The sequence below is a fragment of the Antechinus flavipes genome, chromosome 3, assembly GCF_016432865.1.
Source record: "Antechinus flavipes isolate AdamAnt ecotype Samford, QLD, Australia chromosome 3, AdamAnt_v2, whole genome shotgun sequence".
Classification (NCBI taxonomy): Eukaryota; Metazoa; Chordata; class Mammalia; order Dasyuromorphia; family Dasyuridae; genus Antechinus; species Antechinus flavipes.
The window spans coordinates 323647233-323662487 of NC_067400.1; the positions used below are offsets into that span (position 1 = coordinate 323647233).

Below are 15255 nucleotides of genomic sequence, written 5' to 3' on the forward strand. Positions count from 1 at the left end.
TTTCCTCACAATAGCCCTGGGAGGTAGGTGCTATTTAATTAACCTCCTTTTACAGTTGAAGAAACTGAATCAGTAGCTTGCCTAGGATTGAGTTACATTAATAAGTATCTGAAACTGGATTTGAACTCAAGTCTTTCTACTTTTTAGCTTCAATACTGTTCCATAGCGCCACCTAGCTATTTTTGTAAAATACTTGAAAGTGCTATTTTAATGTTAACTTTACTATTCATTTATCTCATTTTTATTTTCAAAAGGATATCTTTTCATATATTGAATATTTTTGATGAAATTACTTTTGAAAGACAATTATTTCATGTTAGAAGGCAAGAGACTTTCATATATGCATTAATTATTAAAAAGAAATTAAAGGTAAAATTATCTTGTGTCTTTTTTATAGTAGCCATTTTGATGAAGTCAAGTGTTTATATTCAACCAAATTAAATTAAGAGTCTTTCACTACAGGTAAAAGGATACAAACTTTTTTGTTCATGTTTTCTTAAGTTCATTTTTTTCCCCAGTAGAATGTTGATGAATTATTTCTTCGACTAATTTTAACTTAAAATATTTGTTACTGTTATTGTTGAATAGCAGTAGGCAGATAAAATACCATTAAATTGAATATTTTCCTAATGAATGATTTTATAAAAGAAAACGGTTTCTGTTCTGGGCCCTATAAATGTAGTGCTTTATTGCCTAATTAGCATATATTTATACCTTAAAAATATATCGACTAAAACAAAATTTCTTAAAATAGTCATTTGTTCAGATGCTAGTTGTCTACAAAGAGGCTACCTTATCAATTTCATCTTCTCTAGAATGGGAATAGGATCTTTGATATTATAGTCATTTTAATAATTTCATCACAGCAAAATATCTTGATTGGAAAACAATTTTATTAGTTTGTGTCTGAAGCAGGAATGGAGGAAGGAGCCAACAGTAGTCCGTCCATTTAACTCCATCCTTATTTCTCTGTTGATGTCACAAAGATAAATCATAATAACATACTTAGGTGCCTCTTTTCTAACAAACAGGGTCTTCTTGGTATAATGAGCTTAATTTCAGCTATTTCTGGATCAAAAACAAAAACTACTCACCGATTTTTTTTTTTAGGCAGGGAAAAAAGCAGTTCCAGTTAAAAGGGAGGTCATTTTAAGTTTAGGATTATGACACAAAAATACCATACATCTTTAAATTCCTAAAATGAATAAAAATGTAAGGCCCAAACTATATTAGAGTTGCCTACTTTAAAGCATTTTAAATATCTGCTGCCAGTGCATGACTCAGACCCCACCTCTTGGCTGAACATTGCAGCCTCACATTTTTTTGATGAGATGGAAAAATGATTCTTAAATTCTTTTCCCAGTAGACTAGCAAGATGTCCATTTGTAGGGGAAAAAACAGGTTTTCCTCCCTGTCACAGCCAAGGGATCTTTTCTTACTAACACTTTTTTTTCTTTTTTAAATAATTCTTTTTGTTCTTGGCTTCAAGAACTGTGCAGCAATATTTAATACATCCTGTTTGTTCAACAGTGACTTTTCTGTTTCCAGTATATTGTTCTGTGTGAGGCATGATGTAGAACCTTGCCATTTTTTTTTCTTTAATTTACTTTGACCTTAATACATCTAGTACCCTTTCCTAATCACTACATCAAGTAGATATAGATCATTTTAAGGAAAAAACAAAATGAGAGCTAATGGAATTAGATTCTGAGGCCAATTCTTTCAAGAAAAATTAAGTAATTTATATAAATAAACATCTGGTATTTTTCTTCCTTCTTTTCCTCTCTTTGTGGCTCATCTTATAACATATTTCAGATCTCCTTTGTATAAACTTTTGTGCCTTCTCACCTCATTCTTTGGCATACGTATTCCTTAATTAATATAAACTTATTGTATGTATTATGGGACAGATAATAAATGGTCCTAAAGATTACAAGAAAGTGGAGGATAAGAGCTGAGAAAAGATTGGTTGTATTGAAGAAGCAAGAAATCATTGGTAACTTTTGAAAGAGCCATTTCTGTAAAGTGATATTAAAGGCCAATGAGAAAATGGAGACAAGGAGTTTTTGTAGTGATTTAATAAAGAAAGTTGGTGGGACGGGGGAGAGAGACAGAAGAGACATAGAGATAGAGGAGACAGAGAGAGGTGACAGAGACAGACAGAGAAAGAGAGACAGGCAAAGACAGAGAGATAGAGAGAAAATATGATAGCTTAAATGGATAGTAAGAGCAAGGGAAGATCTTTTTGAAGCGTTGGAAAGACCTGAACCATAGACTTGGAGGTACCATAATGTGAATTCAAATAGTAACAGTAACATATCACTGGGCAGGTCATTTAAACTTTCTTGGCTATAGTTTCCTCATCTGTAAAGTGGGAGGTTGGGCTAGGTGTTCTCTTAGATTCTTTGCAACTCTAAATTTGTAATTCTTTCTAGGCAACAAGAAGTGAGCACAGGCTCATATTGGGAAGAACAGACTGAATTATTAGTGGGGAAATTTCCTGGAGGAGTAGGAAAGTGATGATAGAGTTATGGGTATGTAAGAAGGGCTGTCTTATTCTATAGAGCTGAAGCATGGGGAAATAGGGGTACATATTTAAAATGATTTTGATGAAAAACACAAGTTTTTTACTTCAGATTTTTTCAGTGGTATGATTTGAATGGGATGAGTTGGAGTTTGAGGTGTAGGAGGGAAGGTTTGGAGCAGTCACTATGAGATAAGATAGGCAGTCACATGAATAAAAAGATATTTATTCCCCCTGCTTGGACAATTTCAGTGACAGACTCCCAATTACAAAACAGGGAAGTCCCTTTCATCCTGAAATGCGAAAAGATTTGAAATATATATTGATTACTTTAAGAGTAGCTCTCAGATGCTGGCCCTGCCTGAATGTTATGTATCTGTCACTGGAGGTGCCCAAGCAGTGCCAGATACTTGTTGTTACTAGAGAGGAGATTCATCTAGCAGATAGTTTTATTGAGCTGACTATGAATCGCCTTCCTTTACCTCATAAATCTTATCATTCTTTCCCTTTTTTTGTGTTAAGCCTATGTTTATTCCCATCTTTCAGTTCCATTTTGTCTAGAAGATCCAGGACTATTTTATTATGTTCTTTTTTGTTCGTTTTATTTTCATGAAATCAATTGTCCCAGTAATTTTATCTAATCTTGAAAAATTGTTTTAATCGATCAACAGAGTGAGTATTTTGTCAAATTCAAAACTTTGTGTAGTAGAGATTTTTTTTTCCCCCCACGTAGGAAGTAAGAAAAAAGAAAAGGAGCGGCCAGAAATTTCTCCTCCTTCTGATTTTGAACATACCATCCATGTTGGCTTTGATGCTGTTACTGGAGAATTCACTGTAAGTATAGTTGGCTATTGTTGTTCATTGTTCATTTCTGAAATTTAGTGCTTCAGTTTTATTTTTCAGAATTGAGTTTTTTCTTCAAGGACATCACTTCTTAATTATTACGCTTTTTTTTTTTTTTCCTTCTTCTTGGGAAGTGTTAACAATTCTAAAAATCTATGGTCAATTGTTGTTAATTGTCCAGATAGAGAAATGTTTAATGAAGATGGACAGGCGTGATCCATAGGAAATTAAATTGTAACATCTCAGTCTAATCAGATCAATCAAGAGTTGAGGGATAATTACATTTGTCATTATGTAAAAGTGTGACTTACGTTGGAGCCAATTGATTTGATGTATGACAGTTTTGACATGTTAGTAGGCAGGGCTATTCAAATACTGTCTTTTTTTTTTTTTTTTTTTTTTTAAGGGAATGCCAGAGCAGTGGGCTCGATTGCTACAGACTTCCAATATCACCAAACTAGAGCAAAAGAAGAACCCTCAGGCTGTACTGGATGTTCTGAAGTTCTATGACTCCAATACAGTGAAACAGAAATACTTGAGCTTTACCCCTCCTGGTAAGACATTCAACTCAGTTGTAGTAATAAGGCAGTGAGGCTTTCTTACAAAGTTGTAGCATGTAAGATGAAGGGGAAAAAAGAAATGCTCAGTTCATGAAGAAAAAAAATAATTCTAGGACATGCTCCATATCCATAAATGAGAGATTTTTTTTTTATTCAGATTTTTCTGCCTGGGATTCCTCAAAATAGTTCAAGGATTTCAGTGGAACAAACAGTTTGTAATGGTAGACAGGCTTGTCTTAGTTTGCTGTGTTACTTGGGGAAAAAGAGAGAGAGACTGAGAGAGATTAAAACATGTCTGAAAAATTGATTTTAGTATGGAATCAGTTTACTAGTTTCAATTGGGAATCTTTTTTATTGCTGTTGTTCTGCTTATATGCTCAGGGGTTGGGCAAGATTTTCCTATATGTCTTATATAATAGTGTAGTAGATAGTTCACCCTGGAGCCTGGGTGACTCCTGTAGTCTGTGTGGATGTGTGGTCCGGAGCAGGTCACTGAGACTCTTTTAAAATTAATGAGAAGCTTTTTTGGTAGAATCCCTCACTAGGCATTTCTTTTACTGATCCTAGGCTCTGTCCTTATTCCTATCCCTTGATAAGACTGGTAGTTTTTATTGATGATTTTAAAGCTTAAAATAATCGTTTAAATAAAAGGAAAATTGATTGTGTCTGTAGAGAGTTTGAATGCTATTATGTTAAATGGCTGGGGGAGGCAATAAGTTTATGGTTTCATCCAGTGAATCCACTTGATTGTGGATTGTGAAATAGGAGATTATCCTATTTTGTATAGCTTTTTTATATCACTGACCATAGGCAAAATTTCATACATGAAGGGTGTGCTTCAGTTTTGATTCTGATGGTAATGAAATGGATAAAGAGATTGTTAGAATAGGCTCTTAGAGTTCTGAGCCTTAGCAGTTTTGAATTTTATAATTTTAAATTTATTATTTAGCATTTTATTAGCCCTTTAAAACTTAGTAAACAATTTTGGGTTAAAATCTGGAAACTGAAAGTTAGAATTTGGGGGGGAGTGGAGTGAGGGAGGTAGCTCGGGCCAAGTTTAGAGTCACACAACTAGTGTCAAGAGTCTTGAAGTCAAATTTGAACTCAGGTCCTCCTGACTCCTTATGCTTGCACTTGCACCACCTAGGATTTTTAGCAATATCTTTTATTTTCCCTTTAAATATATCCACTCCCAAAAATATGATCACCAGAGAATTTTCCAAAGTAGACTCAGTGTTTCTGAGTGCAAAAAAGTATTCGTAATGTTGAAAGATAGGATGATTGTGCCTAATTATAGCACATTCACTTCAGTTCTTTATTGACAAATTTAGTAAAGATATTTAGCTCCACAAGGAGAGTTTGTTATTTAGAATTGTGAAATCAAAAGAAATTGAAACACATTAAACATCTAAAAACCACAGGCATGGGAACCTGAGCATCAAAATATCAAGTAAAGCTTCAAATTGATGAGGCATTCCCTTAATTAAGCCAGTTCTTACAGGCAACTTCAATTTTAAGTCATTTAGAAGAAGATGGAAAACTTCCTCCTTCTACTAAGGGAAGGGAAAACTAAGTCCTTGAAGTCACATAGTGGCTAAATTTGAGTTCCTTTTGTCAGCAATTCCATCTTAAATGGTGTTTCAGTGTAAGGGGCTTTATACTAAAAGTGATTGTACTAGAAAGATGGAGTCTCTTCCCACATCAATCCTGATCTCTCTTGATCTTAATACATCATTAGTAAGGAGTCTTGGCTTAGCCATCCACCTTTGTCATTTCTGATTTTAATCAGTCAGTAAAAGTTACCTTTGGGCTAGATAAAAATTTCAAGATGTTTTCCTTTCAGTGTGCATATTCTCCAGAAGATTCTGGGCTTTGTGGAATTTCTAAAAATTATAGGTCTCATCAGCAGTGATTTTTATACAGATTTTGATAACAAACTTGGCATTTGGAATTTGAAGATTAACTATTTAGCAGGCAACCTGTATAAGTATTTATCATGCTGAGTTTAAGAGTTCAATCTTAGTTCCAGTAAGGTGCAAGTTTGCCAGTTTAGAGGTTTGAAAATGGAATTTGTTTCATTGTATTTTTCCTAGAACTTGAAAATGATTTAGAGTTATTTAAAAGATCCTGGTCAGTGAGAACTTTATAGTACATTTGTAGTTTACTCCAGTTAGTTCATCATTACATATTCTTTCTAGATATGGTACCTTATGTCACAGTTACTTTTAGGATCAGGGACCCAATACAATGTTGTATAAAACCAATTTTTAGCTATCTGAGGTTATTTACATAATTCTTTCTTAAAAAATAATTCATCCTGAGCTGAAAATCTAAAGAATATTGCTTAATTTTAAATTTGCTTAATTTCATTTTTCTCTTTTTAATTAATTCAGTTTTTATCATTTATTTAAATAAGAAAATTTAATATTTTGTTTTCCTCTTTAGAGAAAGATGGCTTTCCCTCAGGAACACCAGCAGTAAGTTGATGTTATTTTTATTGCAGTTCTTCAAATTGCCATTATATTTTTGGTACTTAATAAAGGAATTGTCATTTTCTGATTTGCATTCTAAAACTTTAAAACGAAGTTGGGGAATGTCTGGTCTGTGGGCCATGTAAGGACCTTGAAATCATTTGTTCTAGTCTTGTCAAGATAACCACAGGTGGTGACAATCTTCCACTGCTTGAGTTTTTTAAATTGATGATTTTGAATGGCCCACAAAGGATGTTATAAATATCCAAATGGCCCTTTACAGAAAAAAGATTCCTCATTCTAGCTATAGAACATGAGCTTTATGGGGCCACATAAGTAAAATAAATGGCTCAGAAGTCAAGTGCATATTGTCTGTCAGATACTGAATTTAGGACTAGGGATAGGAAGAAAGGGAAAAAATAGCTCCTTTGCCCTCAGGGGCTGTCACAATCTAATGGGCAGTATATATGATTTTGGCTTCTTGATGAGCACAAGAAACCATTTTAAATCAGTAGAATTTAGGATCATAGAGCCATAGATTAAGAACTGGAAGAAATCTTAGAGATTATCACATTTAATTTCCTCATTTTACAGATGAGAAAACAAGAGTGTGGAATGGTAAAGAGACTTAAACCAGTATTACATACAATTTTGTGTGAGTCAAGACTTAAATTCAGATCTTTTTTGGTTTAGCTTTTTATATCCCACTGCATTAATGATTAAATGATTAAAAAATGCCAAGTAAAAGTCATATTGGCTTTTTTTTTTTTTAACTGAAATCATGTTTGGGGAAAACTTAATTAAATTGTTTTGTATATTTCACAAATAGATTCTATTATTATTTTTATTCATATACTTGGTATAAATCAGAGGTAGTTTATTAGTAGTCTTCTTTTAAAAATGTGTCTGACTCTTACATTTTTCAAATAGTTCTTGGTTAAGTTAGAACCTACAAATCTTTTCCTTTTAGATCTTTACAAATAGGGATAATTTGGTATATTAAAGGTTTTTGTACAAATGAATGCTTGCTAACATATTTGTTCTCTTAAGGTGGCACATTAGTTTAATTACAATTATGAATTTCAAGTTATTGGGTGTAGAATACATTAGAGGGTTCAGATCTAGTTGAGGTTGGGGAACAAGATTGTAATGGAAAGCACCTAGAAAAGATATGTCTACATTTTAATCCAGGTTCTTCTGTCACCTATTTCTATAATCTGAAACAAGACATTTAAGCTTTCCAGATGTCTGTCCTCATCTATAAAATTATGGAAGCACACTAAACTCACTGTACAGTTTTGTGATTCTAAATGGTTTTATGGCTCTTAATGAGATTTTTACTACATTGAAATTGCTGCTTTAAAAAAGCAAGTTTCTCAGGCTTCATTTTTTTCATTTTTTGTGTACTCCTTTTCCCTCTCCTTCCCACTTGATAAAACCTAGCTAAATGCAAAAAGCACAGAAACTTCAGCAGCAGTAACAGAAGAAGATGATGATGATGAGGAGACTGCACCACCTGTCATTGCTCCTAGACCAGATCATACAAAATCAGTGAGTGTGTTGTTTATGAGCTAATAATATTCTGTTGGTTTGCAGGTTTATGTAGTTTTATATGAGGAAGAAATTGGTTGTAGAAACCTTCTAACACCTGGTCTTAAATTCTAAAAGCCATTAGACTAACAAAATAATGAATTCCATTACATTGAAATCCATTTAGAAAATGACTTGTATTTGAAGGTTACCTGTAAAAAGATGACTTTTATTAAGAAGTGAGCAGGCCCTTCTAAAACTTATGCATAGTTTCTGATTTGGAAGTTTCAGCCATATCCATGTACCCTTTTTGATAATTTCCAAATTTTTATCTTTTAATTATCACCAAGCTTTGCATCTCCATATTCTCCCTAGATATTTCCTCTTGGATCTTCTACCAGTACTTTTGCCTAACCATTTTCCTACCTCAAGTTTGATTTCTTAATTGAAATTTTTCTAATAAATTGAAGCACCCTGCTTATTTCCTCTCTGAACTTCCTTTATTCTTATATTCTGTAGGAGGCATGCAAAATTAATTTGTTTATGGTTTTTAAAAAGTAAATCTTTGTTTCTTATCTGTGAAATTGTTTAGGGGCATAAAAACCATGAGGTGTTAGAGATCATGTCTTATATATCTTTAAAATTTACCATAATTTCTAAGTTAAAAAGCAAGTTTGATTCTCTAGCCTTTCAATAGAAGATTCTACTTTTTAGTTTTCCCAAAGCCCTAGGTTCACTAACAGGAAGTAATATCTTTAATGACAATGAGTTTCTCGATCAGGTATGGAGGAGTAAATACTGCAAAGTCCCAAAATAGAATGAGGAGAGATGGGTTTTGTTGCTGTAGGCTGTATACACTTTTATTGGGAATCCTAAATTGAGGCAGCTGGAAGCGTGGGTTTTATTTACCAGTTAGTTAAACCCTAAGCTAGCTGGTTAAACCCCTAGTGATGACTGTTTGAAATGAATATGATACAAATTACATTTTTTTTAATAGAAGCTTGTTTCTTATGGGAAAGAATAACATTTTGTGAAGATTACATTTTTTATAATTATTTGCAATGTATCTTTTTTCAAAAAATAAGGTTGCTAGACTTTTGCGTATGTGTATTTTAATTATTTCTTTTGGATAGGCATAAGTTTAGTTCTAAAATGAAAGGTTAACATTGTATAAATGTGGATCTGCTGTATGATTACATGAATATATATATATATGTGTATATATATATATATATATATATATATATATATATGTATACACACACACACCACATATATACACTGCATTGTACAGCAAATAACTTCAGATTTCCATTATTTCTTGTTAAGTGATAAAGATAAATGAATGCTTAAAATATTAACTTTTCAATCTCTAGAATGCTAAAAAGTAACCATAGATGATTTTAGTATTTATTGAAATCAGACTTGAATCATGCCCAACAATTAAGGCCTGAAAATATTTGACCTGAATAATAAATTTTTATCTCCCTATAGATTTACACACGGTCTGTAATTGACCCTATTCCTGCACCAGCTGGTGAGTCTAATGTTGATAGTGCTGCCAAATCTTCAGACAAACAGAAAAAGAAAACTAAGATGACAGATGAAGAAATTATGGAGAAACTAAGTAAGTTTAATAACTTTAAAATTAAAAAGTTGCAATTTTAGTTTTTTATGTTATATTCTATTCAAGCTGAATTTAGATTATTCATAACCCATGTCTTAGGATAGATTAACGTATAGTTTTATAGCAGCTGGTGGCTCAGTGCATAGAGCACTGGACCTGAAGTCAGGAAGATTCATTTTTCTGAGTTCAAATCCATCCTTAGACACTTAAATTAGCTATGTGACTCTGGTCAAGTCACTTACCCACTGTCTGAGTCTCTTTCCTCAGCTATAAGATGGAAATAATAAAAATATCTACCTCCTTAAGATTTTGAGGATCCCAATGGAATAATATTTGTAAAGTGCTTAACATAGTGTCTAGCACACAGAAAGTGAATTGAAGTGGGGATGTACTCCATTCTTTTCATTTGCATGATTAGAGTCATCACACCCTAGGGACAACTGGGTAGTGCAATGGATAGAGGGCTGGGCTTGGAGTCAGGAAGACCTAAATTCAAATACGGCCTCACTGATTAGCTATATGACTTTGGTAAAGTCACTTAAATGTATTTGCCTCAGTTTTTTCATCTGTAAAATGACCTGGAGAAGGAAATAACAAATTAGTCCAGGATCTTTGCCAAGAAAGCAAAGACCAGGAGCAGCTAGGTGGTGCAATGGATAGAGCACCAGCCCTGAAGTCAGTATGAGCTGAGTTCAAATGTGGTCTCAGATACTTAACACTTCCTGGCAGTGTGACCCTGGGGAGGTCACTTAACCTCAATTGCCTCAGCAAAAAGAAAGAAAGAGACAAAAAAAGAAAGAAAGAAAGACAAGACCTCATATAACTACAAATGACTGAATAGCAACAAATTATACACAGAATCTTCATTTGTATAATTTTCAAGCAAAAAGATTATTTTTCTCTTAGACTTCATTTTTCTATCCTTTTCCAGCTTTGATATGACATAAATGGAGTTGAGGGCAAATATGTAATACATGAGGTGTCAGATGGAGAATTTCTGGAATTTCTAGGAAAATTTGGCATACCTACTAATGACTTTGAAAAACATTGATTTAGATAGATGAGAAAAATAATTTTGGATATGATTTATTTTAAAACATTTTTTCTTCTATCTTTTACCCATTGATTTCTGACTTTTCAAGCACAAGATAACCTTTCCGCTCTTCCCCTACCCTTTTTTCTTTTTTTTGGCAGGGGAGGAAATGGATATTTCATAATATGCTTATTACTTTTTCTTTTGGAGGAGTGTCAATGCTATTTTAAAAAATATATATGTGATGTAGGAATTATAGGATTTTTCCTTGCCCTTTTATTATATACCCTTTATTATCTTTTCTTACTCTAGTGCTTTTACCTCTGGTTCCAATTGGCCTCATTGAAGTTGAGTAATATCTGGAATTCACTTTTTATATAATCCTGATTTTCAAATTAGATAATTGTTAATTTATTATAATTTCTAGTTTTGTTGATCTGCTCATAAAAATTCTAGTTCTGGATATTAGGATTTCTAAAGTTTCATAATTTTGAGGCCATTCATTTAATCTTTGTTGACTTTTTTTTTTTTTTTAAACTTTTTGTAGAACAGAAAAGAAGTTTCTTTATGGAATTGTCCATCTGTATTAAATACATTAGAAAAAAAAACCATACCTTAAATTTAATGGTAGTGACAACACTTCCTTCTTTGTCTATATTCATTCCTGAAATTCTTTTTTGTCTCTTTTTTTCTGCTTGATGGCATTACTGTTACTGTCCCTCCACATTTCTTTATTCTTTCCAATTGAAAGGCCTTCTTTGGAACAAATGTGTTCAGGCCAAAAAAAAAAAAGTGCACATTAGCCATGTGTGAAAGTATATATATCAAATGTTTATCACCTATATAACTGAATCTTTTCTGCACAAAATTGCTGCTTAAAAAACTTACATGTTTGTATAATCTTCATAGTAATAGTAATTGCCAACATATGCCACAAGGTGAAATACAAATAATCACATAGACATTTTTGTTATTTCCTTCTTTAGACTATTAATATGAAGTAGCGTCCATCAATTTAATAGACACCAGTGGGTGTGTGAAATGTATGTTTTTCTTAATGTGATTGGTATAAAATTAACTTTTCTATACTTAATGAAAATTTAATTTGTTCAGTATTATTAAAAACAACTTGGAATTAAGAGTTAGTGGATAAATTATACTTATTTTTATAGCTATAGCTTATATATGTAATAGATTTTATTGTTGCTTTTTCCTCAATGAGTTCTAGTTTTTGTAATAAACCTGGTAGCATATTTAAGAATACTAATTTTTAAAAAATGTAAATGATGTTTGCAAAGGAATAGAACTGTTAAAACTTTAACTTTAAAAAAAATTTGAATGGGCTTTCACATTTTTTTAAATAGGAACTATCGTCAGCATAGGTGATCCCAAGAAAAAATATACCCGATATGAAAAAATTGGGCAAGGGTGAGTATTCATGAATTTTTTTTTAACCACGATGTATTATATAATTTAGCTTGCTTTCTTATTTGTCATCATGCTAAAAATAATGCCTTTTTTGGATTAGCGTAAGGAATAGTAATTAGATTAAGGAAATTTAAAATGGTATTGATTTTTGTACCAGTTGTTTTGTGAGCAGTTTTGCATCATTTCTACCCAAATATTTTCTCTTTGTTTCTTAGGTGTGGGTGGGTGGTTGTGGAGTAGTGGTAAGTACAGGTTATAAAAAGGAAAATAAGCTACTTTGTCAACAACAGGAACATAAGACAGGAAAAGAAATGGCAAATTATGTTGTGTTGAGAGAATTTTGCTAAGCAGTATGTAGGCAGGTTTGCAGGTATAAGTGAAAATAGATGTGAAAATATAAAGGCAATTGTCAAGACTACCTAGAATTACTCAGTGAATACAACCTCAGTGTAATGATTGTGAAAAAACCTAGGAATGAAGCAGGATGGCTTGGGACTTCAGCTGGTCTGAGTAAAGAAATATGGGCAGTAAACATGTTTTTTATGCAACAAAAATTTAAAAAGAAATACTGTCGAATTTTTGTTAATTTTTTATTAGAATAAGAAAATAACTTTTAGAAACCTTTATTGAGTAAATGCTTAAAACTTTGGTTCTGCTTTTTAAATGAATTGTTAGAATTTTACTAGCTTGGAAAAGAAGTAATTTTAGTTTTCAGCTTCTCTTGTTGATATTATTTTTATATTCATCTATCCATTCATTCATTAGCTATCCATTGAAAGTTCATTATGGCATGCCACTCTCTTCCTGCCATTGTCTATGTAATGATAATAATATGGAATTTTAGCAAACTACTTTTTCACCCCATTTTTAAAGCAAAAGATAACTATATTTTGTTTTGTTTGTAAATTAGTGAAGATTTGGAATTTTAAAGAATAATTATATTGGAAAGGTAATCTATCCATTGTTCTTTATGTCTGAAAAAATGTTTCAGGGAGAAAAATTTTAAGCTTTTGTGGAAAACTTGTGTTAAAAAAATCCCTCCTATCATTTCATCTTTTTATCGTTATGTTGTATTGGCTATTTTTTGTCTTTCATTCTAAGTATGAAAGGCATGTGAAAGACTGTAGTAATCTCAAGGTCAGCTTTGAAGATAGAAATACTGGTTTCAAATCTTGTCTCTGACATAAATTAGTTTTGTGATATGATGGGTAAAACACTTAACCTTTTCAGGGCCCAGATCTCTCTAAAATTCACTACTAATATGTAGTAGGAGTTTTTCCTCCACTAGTGAAATCACAGGGTAAGAAAAGTCATAATGTAATGTTTTAAAAATGTTTAAAAAAATGATTATGTTTTTATTATTGCAGAGCTTCAGGTACAGTTTTCACTGCTACAGATGTGGCATTGGGGCAGGAGGTAAGTATTTTTAATCCTTCTATATGTTGGACTATGTATATAGGGGAAGCTGTCAATAAGAAAACTGTTTTTCTTTGAGTAATATCAGTTGGTTAGAAAACATGTTTACAAAAAAATTTTATATCCATACCCAGGAAATAAAGAAGAGAGATTTGTTATTAGTTGGACCTAATAGTGAGTAAATCAGTTTAAAGCTAATTAAATTTCTACTTCAGTTTAGCATTGTGCTAAGCAGTGTAGGCATATACAAAAAATTAAAAGCATATGTTCTTTTCACAGTAAATTACTGAAAAAATTATTAAATGATTACTAAAGGCCAAGCACTATGCTAAGTCCTGGAATTTTTAGTAAAAATTGAGGCAGTCCTTACTCACAAGGAGTTTGCATTCTAATGGAGAAAACAATTACATGCAAGATGCCCTGGGGAGACCTAGGAGTGGGGATGGGTGGGTGCAGAAGACAGGTCTGAGAAGAAAGGTGTGTCATTAGAGCAAGGCTTATGGTCTTGGGCAGCAAAACACCTTGCAAGAAAATAGTCGGGACTAGAGTTTAGATAAAATGAAGTGTTCACACTAAAAGTTTAAAAGGGATACTTTCTTCCTCATCTTAGGATGAAGGAGCCCTGTTCCTTGAAAAAGCTAAGTCCTCATCTGTGTCTTTGATCCTTTTTATTTCTTCTTGTTGTTTATGTGAACTTTCCTTCTCTGTTCAATCCTTCCTCTCAACTCATGTCTCCCTTATCCCAAGTAAAAACTAAACCAAAAAACTTTCTCCTTGATGCTGCTAACCCCTTAAATGTGATATTCTCTTCATTTTTCTCTTGATTGACAGATTTCTACAAAAATACCACACCAAACACTCCCACTCAGCATGGAGATTTGCTTTAGCATTGATACTCAGACCTTATCAGTACGCATAGCTGTTTTTGCTCCTTCAACCATAGCCTTCCATTTTTAGAGAGGTCAACATTCTAGACATCTCTTCATTTGCTACCAACATCATTGTCGTCGTCTCCCATTGCTCCCAACCTAATAATTTTTAGATTCCTACTTCCCTTTTCAACTTGCTTTCCTTTTGTGTATCATCTGCCCTTATTAGATTATAAACTCCTTAAGGGAGGACAATATCTCTTTTTCTCATTTATACATCCCCATATTTAACACTGGACCTAGCACATAGCAGGTGCTTAATGTTGTTGCTTAGCATGGAATTTTCTTATTAGCCTTTCTATGTGACCCATGAACCATATTGTCCATGGGCTTTCTTGGTAAAGATGCCAGAGTGGTTTGCATTGCCTTCTCCAGTGGATTAAGGCAGACAGAAGTTGAGTGACTTGCTTGGTCAGTCAGAGTCACACAACTAGTAAGTGTCTTGAGTCAGATTTGAATTCAGATCTTCCTCATTAGAATCCCAAAGTTCTGTGCATAGAAGCACCTAGATGCCTAAGGTAGGTAATTCATTAACGTTTGTTATATTATTTTTTATTACCAAGCTTTTTTGTAGTTTCACTCTTATTTTCCCCTTTTGCTTACTTTCTTACTCTCTTCCCTCTGATGATGGTTTCATTATGGACTAAATTTGAAAGCCTCTTTGCCTCCTTCCATGTTGGGAAGTGATTTACTAATGTGACTCCACTTTGAGTGATTCTGAGAAGACAGTACTGGTCTCAGCTGGATGCTGAGCTCTTTTCCTCAGGCTTAGTGAGTGCCACACAACCTTCCATTCTGGCCCCTTTCCCTCTGTTCCCTTGTTCTCTGAGCTCTGTTGCAGCACAGAACACTGCTATGTTGCTATTGTAGTCCAAGCAAATTTCTGCCATTTTG

General features: G+C 33.0%; 1 protein-coding gene across 4 annotated transcripts in view; it reads left to right on the top strand.

Moving 5' to 3' along the window:
- Positions 1-15255, top strand: part of PAK2 (p21 (RAC1) activated kinase 2) — a 129426-nt gene that overhangs the window by 72794 nt on the left and 41377 nt on the right. For all 4 annotated transcript variants that reach the window (XM_051985542.1, XM_051985544.1, XM_051985545.1 and 1 more), the window contains exons 3-9: positions 3258-3358; positions 3774-3921; positions 6373-6404; positions 7842-7949; positions 9423-9555; positions 11953-12016; positions 13384-13432. In XM_051985542.1, the coding sequence (XP_051841502.1) occupies positions 3258-3358; positions 3774-3921; positions 6373-6404; positions 7842-7949; positions 9423-9555; positions 11953-12016; positions 13384-13432 (635 nt within the window). The remainder of the gene's footprint in view (positions 1-3257; positions 3359-3773; positions 3922-6372; positions 6405-7841; positions 7950-9422; positions 9556-11952; positions 12017-13383; positions 13433-15255) is intronic.